The sequence below is a fragment of the Cuculus canorus genome, chromosome 3, assembly GCF_017976375.1.
Source record: "Cuculus canorus isolate bCucCan1 chromosome 3, bCucCan1.pri, whole genome shotgun sequence".
NCBI classification, from domain to species: domain Eukaryota; kingdom Metazoa; phylum Chordata; class Aves; order Cuculiformes; family Cuculidae; genus Cuculus; species Cuculus canorus.
In genome coordinates, this window is record NC_071403.1 from 31,900,636 (window position 1) to 31,927,095 (window position 26,460).

General features: G+C 36.6%; 1 protein-coding gene across 1 annotated transcript in view; it reads left to right on the plus strand.

Annotated features, from left to right (window-relative positions):
• The window catches only part of FIG4 (FIG4 phosphoinositide 5-phosphatase), a 73,737-nt gene that overhangs the window by 17,710 nt on the left and 29,567 nt on the right, over nt 1-26,460 (plus strand). Inside the window, exons 5-15 of the mRNA XM_009564870.2 lie at nt 2,082-2,132; nt 4,038-4,186; nt 6,351-6,479; nt 7,985-8,085; nt 8,491-8,653; nt 9,913-10,010; nt 12,091-12,224; nt 13,448-13,564; nt 15,068-15,113; nt 16,899-17,047; nt 20,828-20,994. Of these exons, the coding sequence (XP_009563165.1) occupies nt 2,082-2,132; nt 4,038-4,186; nt 6,351-6,479; nt 7,985-8,085; nt 8,491-8,653; nt 9,913-10,010; nt 12,091-12,224; nt 13,448-13,564; nt 15,068-15,113; nt 16,899-17,047; nt 20,828-20,994 (1,304 nt within the window). The remainder of the gene's footprint in view (nt 1-2,081; nt 2,133-4,037; nt 4,187-6,350; nt 6,480-7,984; nt 8,086-8,490; nt 8,654-9,912; nt 10,011-12,090; nt 12,225-13,447; nt 13,565-15,067; nt 15,114-16,898; nt 17,048-20,827; nt 20,995-26,460) is intronic.

A 26,460-nucleotide genomic window follows, 5' to 3' on the forward strand; every position in this document is an offset into this window, starting at 1 on the left:
CAGATCAACACACCCACACATGCACATGGTGTCATCTGCAAACTTAGTGAGGGTGCACTCAATCCCCTCATCCAGATCATTGATAAAGATATTAAGTAGAACTGACCCAAACACTGAGCCCTGGGGGAACACTATTTGTGACTGGCCACCAGTTGGATTTAACTCTATTCACCACACCTCTCTGGGCCTGGACATCCAGCCGGGTATTTACCCAGTGAAGAGTATACCTGTCCAAGCCATGAACAGCCATTTTTTTCTGTGAGAATGCTTTGGGAAACAATGTCAAAAACTTTACTAAAGCCTAGGTAGAGAACATCCACAGGCTTTCCCTCATCCATTAAGTAGGTGACCTTATCATAGAAGTAGATCAGGTTAGTCAGGCAGGACCTGCCTTTCCTAAACTCATGCTGATTGGGCCTGATCACCCAGCTGTCCTTTAAATGCCACGTGATGTCACTCAAGATGATCCACTCCATAACTTTCCCCAGCACCAAGGTCAGGCTGATAGCCTGTAGTTCCCCAGATCATCCTTCTGGCCCTTCTTGTAGGTGGGCATCGCATTTGTTACTCTCCAGTTAAATGGGACATCCTCTGCTAGACAGGACTGCTGATAAATGTTTGAAAGTAGCTTGGCAAGCACTTTTGCCAGATCCTCTGGTACTCACAGATGGATCTCATCTGGCCCCATAGACTTGTGCATGTCTCTGTTTCCTTATAGGTTGGGGGGGGTGGGGTTCATTCTGCTCCCACACCCTGTCTTCCAGCTCGGGGGGCTGGGTACCCAGACAGTTACTGGTCTTTCTAGTAAAGACTGAGGCAAAGAAGGCATTAAGTACCTCAACCTTTTCCTCACCCTTTGTCACTGCATTTCCCTCCAAGTCCAATAAAGGCTGGAGGTTCTCCTTAGCCTTCCATTTGCTGCTGATGTAATTATAGAAGCATTTTCTATTGTCTTGTACAGTAGTAGCCAGATAACATTCTAGTTAGACTTATAGAGTTTCTCCCTGCATAACCTTATGACAACTTTGTAGTCCTCCTGAGCTGTTTGCCCCTTCTTCCGAAATTCATAAACTTTCCATTTTTTTTTTTTCCTGAGTTCCAGACAGAGCTGTCTGTTCAGCCAGGCTGGTCTTCTTCCCACCAGCTTGTTGTCCAATACCTGGGGACAGACTGCTCTTGCATCCTTGAGACTTCCTCCTTGAAGAATGTCTAGCCTTCCCAGACTACATTGCCTTTGAAGGCTGCCCGCCATGGGACTCTGTCTCCTAAAAAGGCCAAAGTCTGCCCTCTTGAAGTCTAAGTTGACAGTTCTGCTGATCTCCCTGCTCACTTCTCCAAGTATCTAAAACTCTTTATCATTTCATGATTGCTATGCCCAATATTGCCTCCAACCATCACATCACCCACAAAGTCCTTCTCCATTCATGCATAACGGGTCCAGCAGGGTGCCTTCCCTGGTAGGCTAACTCACCAGCCATGTCAGGAGGTTATATGCCACATACTCCAGACACGTCCTAGACTGTTTCCTCTGCACTGTATCATATTTCCAGTAGACATCTGGTAGATTGAAGTCCACCATGAGGGCAAGGGGTAGCGATAATGAGTTTTCTCTGAGCTGCTTATAGAATAACTTGTCTGTCTCTTCATCCCAGTTCTTCTGAGAATTTGCAAGGGTGTGACAGGTTGAAGTAGATATTTATTTTCTCGTTCATTTATTTGAGAATAACTGCGGAAATCTGTAATTCTTGTATTGTTGGGAGTTTGCTTGTGTAAGTCCTAGAGAATTTGACCCACATATGAGGAAAATAGAACTATAACTTTATCTGCAACTGCCTAAAGAAACAGAATATGTACATGAGTACACCTTGGATTTCAAAAAAAAGGCTATTTGATTTATTTAATCCAGATGCTGATATTCCAGTGGAATTACTTGTCAAAACAATTACCGTAAGATAGGAAGGGAACATATGGCAAGAGCTGATGTTTATATGTAGTTCAATTTCTGAGATCTTCTGAATGAATTCTTGATGTCAGTCTGGTTAAACTAATAATTTTCCCTTTAACTTTAATTAATTTGCTAGGTATCTGAGAATCTTTCAAAATGTGGACCTTTCTAGCAACTTCTATTTTAGGTAAGTGTGAGTTACTAATTCCTTAAAAAAACCTTTATACTTATACTTGCTGTAAGATTCTACTTTTGGATTTTGATACCCAGCATCTTTGGATTGGTATCCGAGGGAAATAAGACACGTGATCACACTGCTTGTACATTTTCATCTTTGTCTTTTGAACCTGCTTTCGCCTTCAACAAATAAATAGGAATGTAGTCTCCTTAAGCTATTAGTGGCACGGGAGAAGGTAGACACTGTTATTACTGTTTACACTGACTGTTCAGCCTTGCCAGATTATGCAGAAGTTCTTCTAATAAAAGTATTATATTTCAGCGGGTTTGCTTGTCCTCTCACTTTTCCTGTCTCGATCTCATTTTCCAGAAACAAAGTTTTGCCTTGGTTAAGGAACAAAAGTAGATAAATAGGTCCTCGTCTAAGATACACCCTGCATAGGTGTATTTCTTCATATATGCCGTACCTAAACCAAGTTTCCGTGTCTCAGCTACTACTGCATATGAGATTTTGGGGACAGCAGAAAAATGGTGGAAATGTGGTGGTAATCCTGGCAGTAGTAGTTAGAAAACTAAGCAAAAAAACCCCCTTTCTGTAAGTACCAGAAGATGTGTCAGTCTAGAGTATAGTCCCTCTTGGAAAAAAAAGTTCATCAGAACTGTGTCTGTGAAGATAAAACCTACCAAAGTTTCGTGTCCGTTTTGTGGTTTTGCATGGGATAGATTTGCACAGTAGAAAACCTCAGTTTTTCTTCCATGTTTTATGTCCCACCCCTAACATTGTAGTACTGTATTTTGGGGTTTGGGTTTTTATTTATTTGTTTCTTCTTTTTTCTGGTTGGAGGTGATGGATCTATATTGTTTCTGTGGTCGACCATAGAGGAGAAGATTTTTACACAACAGTCTGTTTTACACAACAAATTTTTACACATTTATCATCTTAATTTAAATTGTTCTTGGCTGAAATCATGGCATATTTTTCTGCATGGTTTTTATATAAATCCTGAAAAGAATTACAAGTTAGTTATAAGAAAATGTTTGGCCTAAGGGGAAAATGGAGGAATAGCCTGAGTGAGTCTTTTATTGGGGTGGTGTTTAAAGGTTCTGTTACGTGCAAACGGAACATGTAACAAACTTTGTCGCCAACAGATAAGCGTGCCATGTTGTTATTGAGGAAATGTGGTGAATACATGGGTTAGATTTTGTTATCATTACTGATAAATGTAAATTTCCAGTGTTTAAATTATTTTTTTAGATCATAAATGACTATCTAGAACTTCCAGGAGGGCCAGTAGTCTCTGATGCTGTCTTAGGCTGAAATGGAAATCTGTGTGTATTTCTGTTTCAAATTTGTGTAAATTTGGGTTCTCCTTGGAGAAATGAATCCTAGTGGCTCATAAAATTTAGCAACTAATGTAGAACGTTGTCAGTATAAAAGACTTGAGATGCAGAATTAAGTAAAAAAAAAAAAATAATACCCTTTTGTTTATTCAGCAGCCACTGCCTTAAGATGCATCTGTGCTGCAGTCACAAATTTGAGGGCAGATACAGTTTTTGTAGACTAAGTTTTTGACTCCTTTGAGTTCAGCTTGTAGTAGTCCTAGGCTTTCTGGGACACAGTGAACTGAGTTTGTTGATATGCTTTGTTCAGAAGGCGTGTTCAGTTTTTAATTGTAAGAACAGAAATAGTTTCAGCTATTGTAATGTAAACAGTTTCTGTGTTTCTAAAGCCTCTTTTGGAAATCATTGGTGTTATTTGCCATGATTGAATCAGAATCTGAGTATCTTGTTTAAAAATCTTTTTTTTAAATGGATAAAATAGTACTGTGTTAAATATAACTATAGGTGGAGGGAAAGGGCATTCAGAAAAGTCCTGTGCATCTACAATTATTAACAAATGCTAATTGTCTATCAGTTACAGCTATGATCTGTCTCACTCCCTTCAGTACAATCTTACTGTTCTGAGAATGCCACTTGAGACATTAAAAACTGAAACAACCCAGACCCGACAAGAGAGTTTTGATATATTTGAAGATGAAGGGCTTTCAACACAGGGTGGAAGTGGTAAGCAAATTTGTCTAATTAAACCAATGCTGTTCGTCATAAGTACGTTTATAATATGTTCCACTTGTTTACTTTTGAGAAACATTTAGGCCTTTTGTATTGATCAGTGGTCTCATAAGCGTCTTGAGTTACTAAAAGGTTATGTAAATTGCCAATTACAGACATTTGAATTTGAACAATGCAATTTCTAGAAGTGATTAATCATTGCTTTGTTAATTTACATTGCAGCTGAGGGAGATAATTGAGCATCCTGGCATTTCTCAGCAGTTGATTATACAACTGACTTGTAAGACTCCCTATAAGAATGAATTACAAAGAGAGTGGGAAGCAAGAAGGATTAAGGACTAATAAATCTTTTTGTTTCATGTTGTAAAATGTTTATGACGGGAACTGTATGAAGTTAGTGCTAACTTGATATAGTAAGCAGTATAAGGAAGACTAAGAAAAATTACTGATTTCAGTTGAAAACTACAACCTTCACTTTGTAACTAACAAAGATGTAAAGATGTGTAAAGTTGACCAGCCAGACGAGAAAACTATTTTCTCTTCCTTTTGCATTGCACGCGCGCGCGCGCGCACACACACACACACACACAAACTTTGCCTTGAAATTCTTAATATTGGATTTCATTCTGTTGAATCTGATGAGTTTTATTGCCCTCTGACTTGTACTAATAATCTGCATGCTTGTCAAAACCCTACCTTTTAATTTTAATCTGCTACTATTTTGCTTAACACTGTGAACTTGATATGTAAGCAAGCTTAGGTGCAGCATCTGGATCTGTGTTCATACTGGTTATAAAGAAGCTCAACAGCCTCTCTGCATTACTGCCCTTATTTGTAGTCACCCACTGTGTAACCTCTGTTGCACAGAAAATATAATACACAGAGAAATATGATTTAAAAATCCCCCTTGTCCTAAAGTAACTTTGGTTCCATCTCTTCTAACTCAAAACTAGTCTTCTGAGCCACTGAAGAAGGAATTTATTGTTCCTGCTTTCTGTGCCACCAAAGGGGGGCTCTGAACATCTAACAAGTACCAAGTTAAAATACAGAAATGTGTGAAACAGCCCTGACTCAAATTTATGCAAGATAGACTTGGACACTGTTTGTCCACCCTTTCATTTTTGACATGCTTTCATCACAATACCTATGGACCTACACTGACTACAACTCAAAGTACGATAATGAACATTGGTTAAGTAACTAATCATCTTTGATACTGGACCTTGCTGTATTAAGTAGTTTTAAACTTTTATCGTAGTGTCATTAAAACCCTAAAAGTAACGCTGTGTACAGTATGCCCTAAATCAGATGGAAAAATGGAAAGATAATCAAATAACACATTTCCTTTTCTAAAAATGCAACCACCCTTCACCCCCAAGAAAAAGATACTAGTAACATGGACATAGATATCAGGATATGAGGAATTGGTTGTCAAATACTACCATGGCATAAATATCCGTAAAGAGTGGAGGCAGCAGTAATTACTCCTCTGCATAGACTCCTGACTGCAATATCTTTCAGGAGTTCATACAAAGATGTCATCTCTTCTAAGTCTTTTCTTTGAGAGGTAAAAATGCCATAACCCTGACCCCATCAGCAGTATGCTGAGAGCACGCACAGCTCCATTTCTGTTAGATATTAGTAACATATCTGTTCATATGATAGAATATGTGTAAGAAATAGCTGCCTATCATTTAGAAACAAATTCTCACCAAAGTAATGCAGCTAGAAATGAGAAAAAGGGCAAATTACTGTCCAAGCGCTTGTGGCCATGTTCTGCTGGATGTATACTCTCTTCACCAAAGTGGTTGAACTCGCAACTTGATTTATTTCCCATATTATCAAATACTCTGCTGTCAGCGTGCAGAGATCTCTTTTCTCTACTGTAAGTATCTGAAACTTCTGCATGAAGGCACTCAAATACTACAGTGACTGGCAGCCATAGAAAAATTGTAAATCCTCATAAATGCTGAACTTAAGCATGTGCCTGAATTTGTCCATGTTTGGCAAACTTTGAGGACGCAAACAAATGATGTGCTGAGTTGAAGTCAAGGGAAAAAAATAAAATAAAGCTCCAATACCTGCACTTTAACACAGTCCAATGTAGGTAAGCTTGTTTCTTAGCTGCTAATGCATTCTTATTTTAACAACTTCATAGGAGTGTTTGGGATTTGCAGTAAGCCTTATGAAAAGTATGTATGGAATGGCAAGCTTCTGGAGGCTGTAAAAAATATTGTTCATCGTGACTGGCTGCTGTATATTATTCACGGATTCTGTGGGCAATCGAGTATCCTTTTGCTGTTGTAACACATGTTGGTTAATCAGTTGAGTTTTTTAAAATGTGTCAAATACATTGAATTATTTCTTTGGCATGTAAATACTCATCAATTTTGGAATTATTGGTTGGCTTTGATTTTCATTACTTTGCTAAGGTTTATGCTAAAAATGGCTGTGTTCTTATAGCAGGGTCCTGGCACAGGTAGAATGTATTCTCAGTGAGAGACTGTTTGTAAGCATTTGGTTTAGAAATAAGGAACTTGAGAGGATTTTAAGACTCAGCTCATCTTTTTCACAGATATTTGAGGAAAGGGAAAAAAGCTAAACAGAACTGACTTGCTGATATAGAAATGTTCTCTTACTGATACTGATCTTCTTTAAAACATTTTAATAACCAAGTTTTGCAGAAATCCTTGCATTTACTCTGTTTCTGTTTAAGAAAATTGCAGGACTTAAGGCCTGCTGTGTGAAGAAAGTTAAGTAAACGCTAGAAAATCTGAAAATCTTTTTTTCCTGACTGTGTATTATTTTGAATTGGTAAATGGGTTTATGTACATTGTAGGAGGACAAGAAAAACCCCAAATGCATATCACACTCCAAGGAAATATTGTCTCAACCTCTTAGTTGACAAGAATTTAGAATCTTACAGAGACACTCTAATTTAATCATCAAGAGTATCATGTTGGTTTAAAAGCCTGTCAACAAATTACCTTGGGAAGGAAATAAACTTACGAAGTTAAGGTTAGTGGTGTCTTTGCAAATTTCAGGTTTGCTTTTTTGTGATTGTAAGGCATCCGGTTATTGACTTAGTGTCCAGACAGAAAGTTAAATCTGTTTTTGTATACCACTATTTCATCTATGGTCTTACTTAGAAGTAGTAGCTGTGGATCTGATAACCGGTATTATGCCTACAGCTGCTTAGTGAGTGACAATAGTCTTTACATATTTGATGAACAACTATCTTCTTCCCTCTTTATTGCACCTCCCTTACACTAAGGAAGCAGCGTTAGTCACACTAGGCATCTGATTCTAGCTTTTTTTGTTTGTTTGTAATTAGAAATAAAAGCCTAAAAGAAAGCCACAACTGCATCTATAGCTGTTGTTACTTAAGTATTTGCAGATGTATCTGCCTTTCCAGACAAATAATTAAGGGGTGACTGATGCCTCTAGTCTGCTATTAGAAGGTCCTAGGCTTTAATCCAGTATTCACAAAAGCAGTGTTACGCGGCCCAAGCTCAATCGTGTACCTATTTCACCTCCTTGTCACTTCATAAAATAGAAATGCTTCTCTTCTGGGCGTTGTGAAAAATGATTGATGTATTGTATTCAAAATGAGGATAATGCACTCTCCAAGCTGCAAAAGAAATTTGGAAGTTATACTCATCACTGTTAAGGAGAATTTAGTAAATCAGATCTTTGTTTTCTACACATGTTTATAGAATTTATTTTTGCTTGCGTGAAGTAAGTGAACAAAAAAATGGCATGTGACATGTAAACCTTAACTTCTCTTTCAAGAACTGTTAATATATGGTCGCCCTATATATGTCACTCTGATAGCCAGAAGATCAAGCAAATTTGCTGGAACACGTTTTCTGAAACGAGGAGCAAACTGTGAGGTAAATTAAACATGATTTTAGGGGTTCCTCCCTGCCTTGCAACAAGAAGAAAGCTTGAGCTTGACTGACTGGAGAACTGAAATGTTTTAGAGGCTTGTTAGAGTTTTGGCTGTAAATTATGCTGTTAAATAATGTTATCACAGCTATCATTACATTTTTAATTGAGATAATAAAGGTGTTCTTAAAATAATAAATCTTAACCAGCACTTCTTTTTTCTACATTTAGAGACAATGTTGTTTCTGATAATATACATCTAGGGACAAATGGGAATTTAAGCTTCACTGGTGTTCTCGCTGCTGTTATTTGGTGTCTTATGGTTTAATTGCACTCTGATTGTAATGATCAGTTCTCTGTAATGCATGCAGCTGTCATGTCTACATCTTGTATATTTCTGTTTGTTTTAGGGCGATGTTGCTAATGAAGTGGAAACTGAACAAATACTTTATGATGCTTCAGTTATGTCATTTTCTGCAGGGAGTTATTCTTCGTATGTTCAGGTTCGAGGATCTGTTCCTTTGTACTGGTCTCAAGATATTTCAACAATGATGCCTAAGCCACCCATAACATGTATGTACAAATTATTCTTTGTGATAGATTGTGGTTAGTGCTGCGTCATAAAGGAACATCTGAGAGAGTGAGTGAAAACTAAATTTGGAAAGATGAATGGATTGTCTAAGGGTTTGTTCTTTGGGAAGCCATAATTTCAGATGCACCGATGTTCTTTATTATAAACACCATACAAACACTGAAATGGTTGACAGCCGACTGAACATGAGCCAACACTGCTGACACTTCTGATACAAGTGGCATCTTGGCTTGTATCAGAAACAGCATGACCAGCGGGTCCAGGGGGGTTATTCTCCCTCTGTACTCGGCACTGGTGAGACCACACCTTGAGTACTGTGTTCAGTTCTGGGCCCCTCACCACAAGAAGGATGTTGAGGCTCTGGAGCGTGTCCAGAGAAGAGCAACAAAGCTGGTGAAGGGGCTGGAGAACAAGTCTTATGAGGAGCGGCTGAGAGAGCTGGGGTTGTTTAGCCTTGAGAAGAGGAGGCTGAGGGGAGACCTTATTACTCTCTACAACTACCTGAAAGGAGGTTGTGGAGAGGAGGGAGCTGGCCTTTTCTCCCAAGGGAATGGCCTGAAGCTCCGTCAGGGATGGATCAGGCTGGACATCAGGAAGAAGGTTTTCACAGAAAGGGTCATCGGGCCCCTTGGATGGGCCTGGAACAGGCTGCTCAGGGAGCTGGTTCCCTGGAGGTGTTTAAGGGACGGGTGGACGTGGTGCTGAGGGGCATGGTTTAGGGAGTGTTAGGAACGGTTGGACTCGATGACCCAGTGAGTCCCTTCCAACGTAGTGATTCTGTGATTCTGTGAAACACATAAAAAGCTGCATTTGATGAAATTGAATAGAAAAATCTCCATCTTAGACTTCACATCCAAAAGTGGAATACAAAATACTTTGTTTAAAGATGTCAGTTTTCTTTGTGCTTGTTTTATATACAGTTAGCTACATTTATCTTATTTGGGATAAAATTTAGGGCTTATTGAAAATGGCAGAAGACATCTGGGCTAAGTTTAATTAGGCTAGAATAATTGCTTTCTGTAAGCATCACATGAAAGTTCTGGTTAAAAGTTCGCTTCCAATTTGGAAAAGGGAATATTTTTTTTAACAGCTTTTGCATAAAAAAGGCATAAGTGTGTAATTGTATCACTGGTATCAGAGAATTAGCATGTATTTTGTGAAGAGTAGTTTTAAATGAAAATTATTTAAGTGACGCTACAGCTCACTTAATATCCTCCTGAATGTATGTTATTTATTGCAGTGGACCAAGCAGATCCTTTTGCACATGTTGCTGCTCTTCACTTTGACCAAATGTTTCAGAGATTTGGTTCTCCTATTATTATTTTGAATCTTGTGAAGGTACGATATTGTAAATATGTCCTATATGTTTTCTGATTTTTAATATTATTATATACATTCTGTCTCTATGTGATTTTGGCTGTATCCTAAGCTTATAAATAGATTTTCTTTATAAATCTTATCCTACACAGCATAATATATAAGTCATTATCTGCTTACACTACTACCCTGCAAAAAAAGAGGTTTTGTGTGTTTATAGACTTCTTACAGTAACCTTTCACTGTTGTTTTCAGGTTTTTGCAGTTACCCCTTAGATGTAAATCCAAATAAATTTACCGCTGCGTTTAATTTAGCACTAAGAAATACTGAAATACTATGGTTCCATGCAAAGTGAAGTTTGCAGGCTTCTTGACACAGGTGACCGAGTTATTTGAAATATTATGAAAAAGGCTTGTCTTTTGTTGTTTGCTCCATCTGGTAAAATCATGGAAGCATGAGCGGGAGAAAAAGCTGAAACGTCTGATGCCAGCTGACAGGCAGTGCCATTGGCGGCAGGGCTGGACTTAGGCAGGGAGCTTCATGATTGCTGCAGTCATTGAATTCACTGCTGGGTGAGAGGCTGTGGTACAAAGCCTGACTTCTGAGCGGCAGTATAATTTTTGGTTATTACAGCTTGTACTTGTGTCAGGAGTTTTTGTTTGATTTTTTTGTTGTTGTTGTTTTTTTGATTTTGTTTGTTTTCTGTTCTGATCCAGCCTTTTTCTGTGGTGGTATCCGTTTCCACATTTGAGTTTAATATATTGATTTGTTTTGCTTGAATCATATCTTATTTATATTTAGTCTCTAAAAAAATCATTTAGTTGATCATGTTCTACAGAACTGTATTCATTAGAAAAAAAAGATCTTTTATATGCAGGTAGGATCTGTTCCTAGAATAAAAAACCCCGGGGAAAATATAAAAAGAAGGCTTTTAAAACTCTTAAGTAGTAATAAATGGCAACTAAATAACTTATTTTCTATTTCTAGAAGCTTTCCTGTTTAGGAGTGCTTTTAAGACTGTCCAAGAGTCTGTGGAATCAACTTAGGATAGCATTTGTTGACAAGAAAATGATTTTATCTCCCGCAGCCATGGCTTTCTTCTGCTGTTGTTATGGAGTGAGTCTATGCTCACATGACCCTGACACGTGAATCGTTGAATGCATTTATTCATAGGGTTTTTTATACAGTGGCTGATAATGCATCTCTCTTTCTCTCTCTATAGATGCTCGATACTGAAAGCTAAAATTTGTGTTCCTTTATTACTTTATGTACTGTTTTAAAAAAGATAAAAGCAGGAAAGGAGGGGAAGCCCCCAAATTTGAACACCTTTTTTGGGTGTTGCTGTTGCTTTTACACAATTACCAACAACTTATATCTCCAGTGCTTTTATTATTTCATTTAGATTAAATATAAATCTATGTCTTCCTCTACCTGTCTATCCTAGAAACTTGTTAACTAGTAATGAATGTATTAGGCTTCCTTTGGGTTTCTCTCTTTAGGACTGCTGTTACGTATATAAAGCAGTTTCTGTTACATAGGTTCAGTATAGGCTTTAGTTTGGATGAAGTTGAGAGGAAAGCCGTGCTAGATAGAGCATCTGAATAGATATTCAGACAATGGCAACATAATTCTAATTTTTTTAAATTATTGCAAAGCAGGGAGATCAGGGCTGTTGTTCTTCATCTCTTGTCATTAATGGAGAAGAGTTTGCCTGGATCCTCATGTCACACCAGAATTTAGTAGAGTACTTTCCTTTCTGCCTGTCTTTTTCCTTCTCTTTTGACTTTGTCCATTTTCTCTGTTTCTGCGTGCTCTTGTTTGCTCTTATGGAGTTCTATTTTTCATCCAATGATTATGCACAGTTGAAACAGGTGACTTTTGCCATTAATACAAATCAGTTGTTAAACACCCAGGATGTTTAGATTTTTCTGTCTCTCTTGTTCTTAATTTAATTATACTAATTATGAAGAACTGCCTACTGTTGTTACAGCTTCCACTTTTAATATCTGTTGTATATGCACACACGTATATTTGTATGTATATGAGTTACGTACATTTGTTAATAAAAATTGTGATGTTAAATTCCTTTTCTTTACTAAAGGAACGTGAAAAAAGAAAGCACGAAAGGATTCTTAGTGAAGAACTTGTTGCTGCTGTGACATATCTCAACCAGTTTTTACCACCAGAGCATGCAATTATATATATACCCTGGGATATGGCTAAATACACGAAAAGGTAGAACAGATTCTTCTTCGTACTAGTGCTCTTAGCCACAGTACCAATAATTGTGTGTTACTGAGCGTGTCGCTTTTCAGTTGAATGTGACCTAAGAATTATGAGAGACTTTTATTAAGATGTGTGGATAGAATAAAACCGCAGCTTTTTCAAAGATTTTCTTTTAATATTCTGTCTGATTTCTTAACAAATTGGAGCAAGGATGAAAACTTTGAAATTCTCTGCAAAGGAAAATTTTAGAGAAAAAGCAAAAAAAGATCCATCATCATGCACGTTATTTTAAATTAGTCGAAACACTGCATTTTGTCAGGTGTTCAATTTCAGTCATTGGATTTATTGAGTTACAAAACTCTGGGAAAGAAAGGGTTTCATATTAATCAGTGTTTTCCATTTCCTCTTCCAAAATGGAACGAGGGCATTAGTTTAAATGTTATAAAACATTTACCTTATTAGAAGCATATATCTTAGAAAGGCAAACATATTCTGTAATTTTTTCTTCTAGAATTTTGGACAACAGAATGCTGTACTACGATCATGTGTAAAGAATGCATGTTTTCCTAAATGTAGAAATATTTACAAGGCACAAACATTATAAATCTATAAGTATAGATTGCTTTCTTAAGTTAAAGTTCTCTGATCAGCGTATGTCTACTGTATCTTATAATGCAGAAATTCTAGAAGAATGACATAAGCACTGTAATAAAAACTTTGAAAATTAACTATTTATTCACAATTTTAAGTCTCCAGCAGTGAATGGATGGATGCCCTGATCTGAGCAGGAGGTGCAGGGAATAAAGGCTACACAAGGAAACAAATATTACTGAACAAAGCAGCATCTTGCAAACAAAGTGGGAGAATATGATTTAGAATAATCATATATCCTTATCTGCCTTATTCTTATTTTGTGAATCACAGAAAGTTTGGTGGAGAGGAAATTTAGTATGAAATAAAAATCAAGAAGTTTTATATTTTGAAGTCTTCCATTTCTAGTTTGTTTACTTTTTAATAAAGCTTATTACATAAATGTACTCAGACAGGGTCAGTATCTGTTTCATAAGTCTCAAAAATGTAAGAAAACTACAGACATAGTTACCATTGGAGGAATAAAGCTGTGATGTGAGTCTTCCTTTAAGTAATTTTTGTTATTAAAAGACTTTTCAAGAAGTTAAATTCTTTTTAGTACTAATGTATCTTTACTGTGTTGGGTTTTTTCCCTTCCTCAGCAAACTTTGCAATGTCCTTGATAGACTGAATGTAATTGCAGAAAGTGTAGTAAAGAAGACTGGATTTTTTGTAAATCGACCTGATTCCTACTGCAGTATCTTGCGTCCAGATGAAAAGTACGTATAATTTAATCGATGCATAATGAATAACATCTATTCCTTCAAGAGTTGTCTGCAATTTCTGTGTCTGTTACAGTATTTCTTATTTTAAGGCTTATTTTAAGGCATTTTAATATGAAAAAATATAATTTGATATTAAGTTGTAGCTAAAAGTGTTGCAGTCTGAGGCATGTGCTAAGAAATACTGGTACACTGAAAGAGTACAAGTATTCTGCTGCTGTTCAACTTAAAATGAATTCTTACTTCAAACCATTATTTGTAACTTGTAATCTGTGCCGTGTGTTTTTATATAAAGTTGTGGGGTTTTTTTCACCTCAACCAAAGGAATCCTAAATCTGGGGGTAAATTTAGCAAAGAAAATGACATTTGGAATTTAATAAGTGACTTTATTTTGAGACATACTAATAAGATAAGTGTCATCTAAGTGTTACTGAGTCTGGTGTTTTCCAGTGAATTTTATGGTATTTATACATACAAAATTTAAAACTGTTTTGAAATAGAAACTGTACTTACTTAGACTGCTGCAGAAGTATAGTGATTTAATCAACTAAAGTCTCACAAGGCCCTGAAAATCCAGAAGTAAAAATAACTTCCGCGTCAGAAATTCAATATGTTTTCGATGCAACTTTTAGTGTTAGGGATCTAATTCATCACTACAGAAATGGGTGTTCATATTGTACATGACGAGCATCCTTGCCTTTTTAGCCTATTTTAGGCACAGTCTGAGCTAAAACTCTCCTAGGCTCTCTTAGAGCTTTTCTTTGCTATGAAGTGCAGCAAACATGGTAACTCTATAAACTAGCAGGAACAAGATCAATAATTGATGTAATGCTTTGTTCTGTAGAGATAGTCTGGCAAGTCTCAAGTGCAGTGTATGGGCTTGCCATAGCAATGCTCCGGTCAGGCAAGGTAGCCCTACAAACTTGAAAATATTCAGTAGTTGAAGGGTTACTGGCACCAAGCATAACTGCTCCTCTACCTCAAAATATCATTCCTTTCTGATTCATGTTCTCTGGGTCTGGGGTACAGTTAAGCCCTGTACAGAACTGCATGGCTTGGACAATATGTATATGTCCAGCACGTATGCCTAGAATCAGTGTGAGGGGGAGATTAAAATCAAACAGGTTGTGCTAGAGTACGTGCTATGCCTCTACCTTCCGGTCATTGGCATTGCACCGACTTCAATTATTGTGCACTCAAAACGTGATTTAGCAACCCTTGTGTTGCTCATCTTCTGTTTTATGGGGAGCAAAGGAAATATTTTGTATGGCTTTGGAATATTTTTAATTTAAGACTAGATGGATTTCTTTGCAATATGATTTAAATACATCATTTTTCTGCTGTATAGAGCTTTCAATTCTTTGTGCTATTCAGGGATATAAATTTTACTTTGTGGCAGGTTTTTAATTGCCACTTATTTCACTGAGCAGATCAATACATGGTATGATGTGTTATTTTTTTAAATGACTTGTAAGTCACTGTGTTTTATTTCTCTTTCAGGTGGAATGAACTGGGAGGTTATGTTGTTTCCACTGGTCGCTTGCAGGTACTAAAATATACTTTATTAATACATAGTTATAGTGATGTAGATCAGGACTCCTAAAGTACTAGTAAACCATTTCACTTAAATACCTGATCAGTGGGTGATTCACAGAATGTTCTTAAATTCATATTTATAGTAAACAGCATTATTGCTGTCCATCCCAGAAATCCAGTTGGGAAGTAGGGCTTAGGTCCTTGCATGGTACCACGAAACCTGATGCTGTTGGAATTGGATTTTTGCTGGAGGTTATCTGAGAAATGCATGTGTATTGAACTAGTTTCCGTTACAATTTATTCTATGGTGTTACCAGTGCAGTGAAAGTTAAAACAGCAGCATTTTAGCAAACTGCATCATATAATGTCATACAGAAAAGATGAGGAATAAGCATACTTAAACCTGATGATGTATTTATACGCATGAAAATGTGTTCTTAAAAGCATTTTCACCAGTGCTGAATATTCTGTACGTTGTTAACAATTTACATCACTAAAAGAAAAGAAAACTTAGAAACACTTTCTTTAAGGTCAGAAAAGTGCTGACTAAACCGTAAACCATACAGTACCAGAATCACAGAATCACAGAATCACAAGGTTGGAAAGGACCCATTGGATCATCGAGTCCAACCATTCCTAACACTCCCTAAACCATGTCCCTAAGCACTTCATCCACCCGTTCCTTAAACACCTCCAGGGAAGGCGACTCGACCACCTCCCTGGGCAGCCTGTTCCAGTGCCTGATGACTCTTACTGTACCAGACTTACACCTGAACATTATGATTATGTACTCTGAATACGGGACATATCCTCAAGTAGTTTTAGTTGCTTTTGACTTGTCATTCATTATTTTGTAGTTCACGTAATAAAGCACGTGACCATTCCTTTACTAGCTGATCTTTGGGTTATATTTGTCACAGGCAGATAGACAGTGGAGCATGTAGAATTTAAACTATTTCAAAATAAAATATATCAACAGTAGCTAGATTTTTTTAAAAATGTTAATCTAACAGGTTTACCTCTATTACAGAATTTATTATTTTACCTATCTTTCAACTTTTATAATTTGAGGTAGTCACCAGTGGCATACATGTAAGTGTTTGGATCACAGTTCCTCTTGGAATAGATATCTTCTGAGTCACACCCAAAAGGTGATTCTTTTTTATGGCAATGAAAGTTTAGTTGATTAGCTTGGAATTAACCAGATTTATATTTGAGCAGAAGAATCACTCGTGCTGTTATATTAAGATATGTTTCTTGCAGAAGTTCATATTATAAAATAACTTTGCGTGCATTATGGATTTGAAGAATGGTAGTGCAAGCAGCATAAAAGAATATGTGCATGACTGTGAACTTCAACAAAATGTTCATGTGTGTTGCTCCAGATACAGAAAGCTTAAAATATAAGCACCATCACAGTAGAAGCACAGCAAGGGAGAAGTGTGCTTCATTTTTTGCAGCAATTATGGCATACTTGAAAATAAGACCTTCACTGAAATAACATTACTTCTCTTTATGAGGTAAATCTTTAGGGCTGTTTGTGAGTTGAAGGAGAGATGCAATTTGTGTGATGATAGAAGGAAGAATATTTTGTAAGTAGGTATTCCAGCCGTCTCAGGTAGCTTGGTAGAGATTAATTGCTTTTAACAGTTTTTAGAAATGTTTTTCCTCAATTTTTTTGTGGACTGACATAATGTGAGATTGAACAAGTTTTGGATGGTAGGAAAAAAGCAATAATAATGAGTGTAATAATTTGTTAATTAAGACAAAACTCTTATTTGGATTGCTTTACCAGACTGGAGTTCTCCGAACTAATTGTGTGGACTGTTTAGATCGCACTAACACAGCCCAGTTTATGGTGGGAAAATGTGCTTTGGCATACCAACTCTATTCATTGGGACTGATTGATAAACCAAACTTACAATTTGATACAGATGCTGTTAGGTAAGAAATATTAATAAAATGTCATGGTTTTATTTTTTGATTTTGTGTCCAGAGATTTAGAAAAATTATGTCTATGTAGAAGCAGAGTACAGTTCTTTCTGTTGGAATGATTTAATAGTGTTTATTCATCCAAGTTTAAGAAAATATTCCATGCTTGAAATCTTCTTGAAAAAATCCAGTCATGCTGAAAATTTGCTTTTCTGGAAAAGTATGTTAATGAGGCTTCTAAGAAGATAACTGCTTGACTTCATTCTCTTTATATGTCTAAGCTCGAAGGTAAGAGTTTTGCTTTTAAATAAAAGTAAAACATAGCCCATCCCAGTCTTTTACATTTACTTCACATGCTTGAGGGAAAATCCTGATGAAAACTGAAAGCTGAAATAAGTACATGCTTTTATGGAGAATGCCAAACTGTTGTTTGTATGGAAGTCCATCTCACCTTGACGTTTCCTACTTCTCCTTTGGAAAAATGCTGTACTTTTTCATTTATTGAAGAAAATTTTTCAGCAAAGTTGTTCTCTCAGATCAGGTATCGGTGATACCTATTGAAGCATCCTCAAACCATTTAAGAAAGCCAAGCATTAAAATTGCAATGCTTTGGGGGTCAGGGGGAACTAAGCTTCTTAACTTGTGAATATATTTCAGAAATTAATGTAAGAGTCCTTGAGGTGATGTGATTTTATTCCTTAAAGCTGTTATGTCTGTGAAACTTACGGCTTCATTTTATAGTTTTAGAAGGTGAAGGTAGTAACTCCTGTTTCAGAAAAGACAAATTACTCTGTATCCTCCTCCTCTTTACTCCAGACCTGCCTTCAGCCTATCTTCTTTCTCCCACTAGCTTCCAGTGCTTGCCTGGTGCTAGGAGCTGGTATGTTCCACTGAAACAACTTCACTTGCAGCACATTGGCTCACTGTGCAAGCATGGCTTTCTGTCCTCTGCCTAATGGCCAGCGAGAGCACCCGCTGGCTAACTTCCACTGTGTGCTGACATGCACTGTCTCCCAGCTGCTACTACGTGCTGCGTGTTTACTTCTGGGAGCAAACAACTGCTGCTGCAAATACCGGTTGCTGTGCAATCTCCTGGGGCTTTGGGGTTCTAACTAGAGGGGATCAGGTGGTGGACAATTCTCTTAAATCCGCTCTCTGTGGTTTCTTCTTCAGCTACAGCTTACTGAGGCTTCACTTCCTCTCCTCTTTCCCACCCGTGTTTTATAAGCCCAAATTTCCTCCGTTGCTTCATGCTGCGATTTTCCCATGTTTCCTGTCTTTTCCAGTGTGTTTCCTCTCTATGCCCTAACCTCCAAATTTCCATCTCTTACCAGCATCTCTTAAGATTATAGTAGTTGCTTTGTCTCTGATTTCGCTGATACCTTATTTCTTATTATGTCTTTCAATTGTAGCTATTAGCCTGACATTAAAGGTTGTCTTTATCTGGCCACATTTGACTAATATTTTTCTTTTCCATTGCACTAGATGTATGCCTGTCTGAAACAGATTTTATCATCTGTTAAGACTTGTTTCTGAATATAGTGTCTGCTTCCTTTGTACTCTGCTTCTTCATTTCCACTCTTCTAACTGGCCAAAGAGGCTAATCTGTCTCCCTTAACTTAGCTAACGTGTATAAAGAACTTTCTTTCATTGCATTCTTTGACTGTCCTCCCTCTAATTCTGATTGTTCTCATATGGTTTTATTGTCTGGCTACAGTCCAGAACTTCAGTTGAACTATGTTTCTGCAGTCAGCATTTTATTTTGGTTTGCCATCCTGGAGGATAAAGAAACCATGTGCCTTGTACAGTCTGATTTTGTGTCTAGCATAATTAATCTTCTTAATGACTTTGTTAGTGATTCTTTCAGTGTAATTGTTACCCTGTCTAGGAAGTTCCGTAGAAAAAGCGTACCTTAGAAGCTTATTTTATCCTATGTAGTTAACTTTTTTCCTCTGCAGAAATAGTCTTTGTTTGACTGCAGGCTTAATAATTTGAGGTTGTGGAAGAGTAATTTAATTTTACAAGTCCTTTCCAAGTCATGTGGATCAACATCCTTAATGAATTTCAAGTTGTCTGCTTTCTGTGAACCATTATTGCAGTGTCATTGGAATGATGTTCATCAGTCTCCTGTGGCTGACAGGAAAATTTTTTAGAGATGTTGTATTTTTACCTGTCAGTTTTTGCCTTCAGCCAGTTTTTTAGCTTTTAGTTGGCCAGCATTGCTATCCTTCCCTTTGTAGAAAGAAAACAAACAAACAAACAAACAAGCCCTAAGCACCAAATAAGCCAACCCACCAAACTCAAAGAAACTAGCAGGAGATTCTAATACATGGTATCATAAACTCAGAACAATTTGTGTGGAGGTTTGTTTCTTTTGTCATTTTGGGGAGTTTTGTTTGTTTGTTTTGTTTGCTTTTGTTCATGGATTTTTTTAAGTGAATGAGCAGATGTTTACTCTTAATTGATCTTTTTGTACTTGACCTTGGGCAGAAGATTGGCTGGATGGCTATTTTGATTTTACAGAAATTGATTTGCTGCTCAGATAAGTGTTCTTTGTCCAGAACCTTTTGCGGAGGACTTCAGTCAGATGGTTGCTGGATTATTTATGCAGTACTGTCCCTTTATTGGGAACTTTCTTTAGGAAATGCTTTTATTGTTTTCTTTCTGTTGTTGTTGTTGTTTGTTTGTTTCTACCCTCCTCTGCACTTCTTAAGGACTTCTTTCTTGTTGGTGTTATAGTTATCACATGCAGATGCCTGAGTTATTGTGTCTTGCTGTATTGAGGTGAAATACATTTCCACAGATTTGGTGGTTGTGGGGTTTTTTTATTTCATTTTGTTCCATTTTGTTGGGTTTTTTCCTCTTAACTAAATTTTCAGTTTCTTTTAGCATTGTCATTGTCTTACTTAAGCAAGGCCATAGTCTGCATTTCTGAGAAGCGTTTTCAATCTGTTATCTTTTAGACTGGGTGTCCTTTCCTTATGATAGCCTGGTTTCCTGAAACTGTTGTCATGTTTTGTCATTGATGAGGTGCTTGATAATTTTTGCCATTTGGACTGCCCTCAAATTGGAGTCTACTGTCAGCTTTTTGATGATAGTGGACTGTATTGCTTTTAGACAACTCTACTTATTCGTCTATGGAGCCAACTCTTTCTGCCACCTTCTTGGCATCTTCTTTTCCCACCTCCAGCAAATGGTATCTGACTGACATTCACATTTCTTGCAAGTCATATTTATTCGGTTTGTACCTTTGAGCCGTCATTATTGTAACTAGGGAGATTCTTGGCAAGTTATGCTAATTTCATTCCCAGTGGATTTGACAGAAAACATAGCCTTGGGATATTGCTGTCTTCTGTCCCATTTAGTGACGTTAAAGTACCTTAGTTTGTGAAGGTATGTGTTTGTTTTCTCCCTGCAGACCAGTAGGACATGCCAATCTTCTCCTTGAATTTACAGAAGTGCATATTCTGTAGTATGAGTGCCCTCTGATATATTACAAATTAGTGAACATCTTACAGTCTGATCCTTCTAAGTAATTATTATATCTTAATAAGTTTTCCACATTTTTATCTGAGTAAAGAATAGAGACATAGCTTTAAATTTCAGTGTTTTTAAGTTAATAGCATGCTTTAATGAAATGTTTGGGTTTGTAAACTGGCAGAAGTACTTAAGAGAAGAAAATATATTGCTTGTTAAACAGAAAGACTTTATTATTATAATACTTCATTACTTTTTCTCTCAAAAAACTCTTTTCAGCAGTTTGATAGATGACACATTTTGCTTTTCCTTCAGGTTATTTGAAGAATTATATGAAGATCACGGAGACACACTTTCTCTGCAATATGGAGGTTCTCAGCTTGTTCACAGAGTAAAAACCTATAGAAAGATAGCTCCATGGACTCAGCATTCCAAAGATATTATGCAAACACTCTCAAGATATTACAGTAATGCTTTCTCAGGTAAATTTAATTTTAGGTGCTTTCTTTTTAAGCCGTTATTTTAAAAGCATCTTAATTGTGGTGTTTCAATAATCCATACTGTGATCTAATGACAGAGATGCATTTTAATTTCTAAATAATTCAGTAAAATCTGATGATGTCAAATGAGTATTCTGATTTGATGAGTGTATCCCATACAAACACGTGGTAACATGCAGCCTTATTTGATAAAATGCAGTGAACTGGTATAAGATGTATTTAGAAAATGCACACGTGTGTCACTGAAACTGCCAGTGACATTTGTAGATCTATAGAGAAGCAGGTGGCTGTTACAGAACTGTTAAAATTGTGGAGAAAATGGCTTCACTACATATAAGGAAACTGGTAAATCTAAATCTAAACACAAGTAGAAGGCTTCAAGCAAAGCGTTTCTTGTGATGTTTCTGGGGACTTCAAACAAAAAGCAAACTCTGATGCTTGGAATTGTTTTTTATGAATAGAAATTTCTAACTCTTGAGTGTGTGGTAGAAAAGACAAAACTAAATTAAGAAAGCAAGGTCCACTAAGTAAATGAACTATTTTTCAAGTTATATATGTAGTAAAATATTAGCCTGATCCTTTACTAGATAGTACCAGTCACTGATACTGTTCTGCTTTGTTCAGGACAATGTCACTAAGAGAAAACCTCTTTGAAAAATGCTGAGCCATACCATATGCAAAACAACAAAGAAAAACCCCAAAACACTTAGTGTTTTTAGAAATCGTGAGAAAGATCTACAAAAATGATCAAAGAACAGTCTAAGACATGTCAGGATGACAAACATTTAGTGCTGCTGTGTTCTAAATATTGTGTCAGTCCTCTACTACCCTTTTTCACGAAAGCTGCATATCCAGGGAAGGAAGTAGCCTTTATTTTTGTCGTAGACTGTAATTATTTTTAACACTGTGAACTTTCAAACAGTGATTTGGACACTGGTTAGAAATACTTCAGTAATCTGTGGTTTCTTTGGCTGAAGTTAGTACTTTTGTTAGTGACAATTCTGTGTATGTAGCAAAACGTGAGAGCACAACATTTAAAGTACTGTTTCTGAATGTAAGTAATGTAATTTGTGTATCACGTTTGCCCAAATTAAATGAGAAATGGAGAGTTTGTTTATTTCAGTGATATAATATCTTATTGTTTGCAGAGGAAATAAGGTATGTCTTCTTGAGTTCTTACAAGCAAAAGGAAGCACACTTGCAGTATCACATGTACTGATAAGTAACAGATGGAACAAATCTCTGAAGCCATTCACTCTTATTCCAGCCACTTAATGGTTAGGTGAAAGCTTGAGCAAAGTTCTAGATCCACGTGTGGGGTTGTGGTCTGCTTGCAAGCATAGTTGTGATATGCACATGTTCCAGTGGTAAAATAATTTGTTCCGAAAAAGATGTTATAAAGAGAAGAAAGAATACAAAATGAAGTCCATCTTGTCGCCCAGGTGAACATGTAGCTGAGTAAAAAATCAGATGTTAGTCCTTACTGAAGTCAATGTGATAAATGAAACTTTCATATATGTGCTGCACACTTTCCTGAATTTACTTATGGTTTTGATATTTGATTCCTTTTGAGCCAAGTACTTTTGGTGCTTTATGCATTCCTTGTGTTTGAATATTGCACTGTTGAAACACAGCATTCAGTGCCATTTGTGCTGCGCTTTTAGTATGAAATTTTAAAGCATTAATTTCTGTGAAATGTAAAGGTTCAGTGTCCAACACTGCCTGTTCCAGTGGCACCTGCAAGCCTGTTAATGTGTCACATTTTATGTTTGAGGTTTTATCAGAAAGCAGGGATAAAGGAAGCAGTTTTAGGACAAGATTCTGATCTACTATACTCCTCTTATTATCGTTGCTATCCATGGCATATCCTTTAAAATACAAATAAAAATCTGAGAGCTAGCCAGTTCATGAGCCAGCATTTCCTGGTGTTTCTGATCTAAACTTTTTTTTAATGTTTACGAATTTTATGGACCAATGTTAAACAGTCTCAGGAAATTTCAGTGATTTGCTTGAAGTCATACAGTGTATCAGATTCAGAACCAGATTACAAGTGGCCTCCTAAATAAATCAATTAGCCCTACTTTCTCGGTTTGTATATCATGAAAAATACATGATTCTAAAAATAATTCACACTTCTAAGAAAATGGTTTCATCTGTTGACCTCATAGCTCTTTGGATAATCACTACTAATTAAGTTGCACAGATGAGAAAACCGACATGTGTCGGTTAAGTGACTTGCCTGGAGATACTAATCCAGTGGATAAGACTTGGATTTATAAGAAACATAATTTTCAGTGCAGTTTCACCCTAGTTCATTTTATGTGGACTAGCTTTTCTGCACGTTTTCTGTACCTACAAATTTATAATATGTTGTCTATATAATAGAAGAGTGAAGCACTAAAAAATTCTTCTCAGAAATAAGTTAGTGACTGAAGCTTTGAAGAAAACCAAGGTTTTGTCCTAAAAATATGGGACAGTTAATTTTATGGTAACTTGGAAAAGTCAAGTAAAGGTAAAGGCAAAATTTCTGCATTTGAAAAAAAAGTGGTCTTAATTCTGGCATTTGAAAAAAGTAGAGGGTGCAGTGCAGTTTGGGAATTCAACTGTTTGAAGTACCCTGGTTATAAACAAATGAGTTGTACGAGAAGAAAAGACCATCAACTAAGAATTAAGTATTCCTTCAACACCCGCTCTGGCAAGCATTCTGATTAGTTGAATTCTAACATTTTTCTTTGATTTATGATTGTCAGAGAACTTAGGAAATAGTATTCCAAATGAATGTTCTTCTTCCTTTTCTACTTTTTAGAGAGTAATATCGTGTTGCAGACTTCAGTGCTGGAGTTGCAATTTGCCTAATAAGCTTCTTTAATCTAGAATAATCTATTTCGCCACAAGCAGGACTGGACATAGTAAACTACCTTGTAGTATTGTATGAAAGTAAACTTAATTACTATAACATTTTAGTTGTGGGATGTTATAGTTTCACTTGTGTGGAATCTGTCATGATTTAGTAATTTGTCATGTAATGCAGTTGCAAACTCAGATTGAGAGCAGTAGATTATTTTAGGTAATTCAATTAAATGGTCCCTTCAGTTCCTGTTTTCTCAAATGGCCTTAAAAATGTGCTAGTAAACACGTACATTGCAGTATCTTCTGAAAAATCAGTGCAGTCTTTCTGCTTGCTTGTACGTAATTGTAACATTTGGTGCTAACAATGAAGGGAGAAAACTTGTTTGCTGCTTTGCCTCTGCTACACAGTGCATTGACACATTCTCTTATTTATTTATTTTTGAAAAGAGAGATTTTTCTGCCTAGATAAGAAAATTGATTGGAAAAGCTCAATATCCTGTCTTCTCTGTGCAGCATTTTAAAGAAAGACAAAAGTTTTCATTATTTTTGTTCAAAATTAAGTCATAAAATTGTTCAACCCTTAAAGTAAGGCAGGAGGAAAATTGTCACCTTTCAAGTTAACTATCTGCTTCTCCAGTCACATGTATGTTTGTGCCTGCTTGAAGACTTATGCACAAAAAGTCTATAATGTTATGGGGTTTGACCTCGTTTTAGATTATAAGTTGACAAGTAAGAGTAGAAAGGCCTTACTGAGAAATACTCTGTATTTATGTTAAGCTTAAAACTCCACTGCACAACTGAAACAATAAATACAAGGAAGAGTTTGAGTCATTTTACAGTGCAACATTTAACAGCAGTGATTTTGTTGTGATGGAAGAAAGGTAAGTGCTTTAATGAACTGCTGCTATAAACCATTTCAGGCAATGAATTGGTTAATTCAGTTGTTATGAATTTTAATTCAGGCCGGTTTTCACTGACCAAATCTTATTTAGTTTTATTTCATTTTATCATCTATCGTATAAGTAGTGACATGGTTTGTTAACTGAACTATCTTGTTTTACTCTAATTGTTTTACCATTATTTAGTGAACAATTTCAGTATACTTTCTATTTCTGACAGGTTAAACAATGATAAATGAACAAAGAAGGCTTACCTCTGCCTTTAGCTTTCAGAAATTACCACTATGTTAATTTTGTCTTTAGGGCTCCTCCAGTTTCTGTGCTTAAAGTAGAGAGCTTTCTTGGGTTTTGTTCAGCATTTTCTGTAAAACACTAACAAAATAACTTACCAGGAAGAAAGATTACATGTTACTGATTGTGACTTTTCCTTTCTTTTTAACTCTCAGTGTCCTCAACAAGGGTTTTTTTTTCAGACCTTTTTACTGAGTTTTGCATAGCTTTCTTGCACTGTTCCTGGCTTTCCTTATTCTCTCCTTATGCCTTGGTTAAACTGTGACGCTATTTTGCAGAAACAATATGTCTTGCAAACCATAAAGGCCTACATAAGCAATGCTTTGGAGTATTACTGTGTAGAAGAGTTGGTCTTTATAAGTTGATCCTCTTAAGAAAATTGGGAAAGTGAGGAGCAAGAAAGAAGGTAAAGTAAGTATCTTTTTGGAAGAGTGCCCTGAAGGAACAGTAAAAGTAGCTGGAGGAAGTATGAGTGCATAGTAAAGGAAGCAAAAAGCCAAATTCCAGATTAAAGGCCCTCTAAATATGGAAGGAGAGCCAAGCAACATCAAAAGGTTTCCTCTTTTGTTCTCTTTTCCTGGTGCCTTGCCCTGTTATACTGTGTGCCTGTTCATACAGAAGATCCCACTTCCAAATACTGACCTCCACATATGCACACTTCTGTAAAGTACTGTACTTTTCCATGTTTCTGTTGTCACCAAATTTCGATGTAGCACTTCATTTGTCAGCTGCTTGTTTGTCTTAATTACCTGTAAAAAATATTAAATGTTGCACAGAGGGAAGAGGTGTTCAAATTCTGGGGAGAAGGAGGTGTTGACTGAAACTTCGGTGGTTGCCAAAAAGCAACTTTGTCCTTGTTGTCATACCACTGCCTTTGGGATTCTGCCTATGTTTTTTTTACCTGCTTTCTGGTATACTGAGACTTCAGTTTGTCTTTTTGATGCAATGTGTTGCTAAAGGGATACTCAACTCTCGTAATACTCATTGAAATGCAGAGAGAACTGAAGGAGCAGCACTGTCTATTGAACAAATCTGAACTGTTCCTTCTCTGATGATTACTGAAGTACCAATGAGTGGTGATGAGAGCTTTCCAAAAGCTAATTCCTCAGGGCACAAATAGAGCTCAATTCTCCACAAACTCTCTGGTACCTGAAGATCCTTTGCATGTAAGCTCTCCTCTGCCCCTATGACTCTGCTTGCAAAACTGTTTTTATTGTAGTTCACTGTCCCCAAGACCTCATCTGACTTCAGCTTTTCTTCATATCTGTTGTAACTTATCCTATCAGCAGCTAGGTAGCAAGAGAGATTTTAAAGATGTAAGTGAATGACAACATTTCTTGTCATGCTTCATCTACAGTGATATGTAACTATGGGATCTTAGAAGTGCCTTTAGTGTGGTGATGCTTAG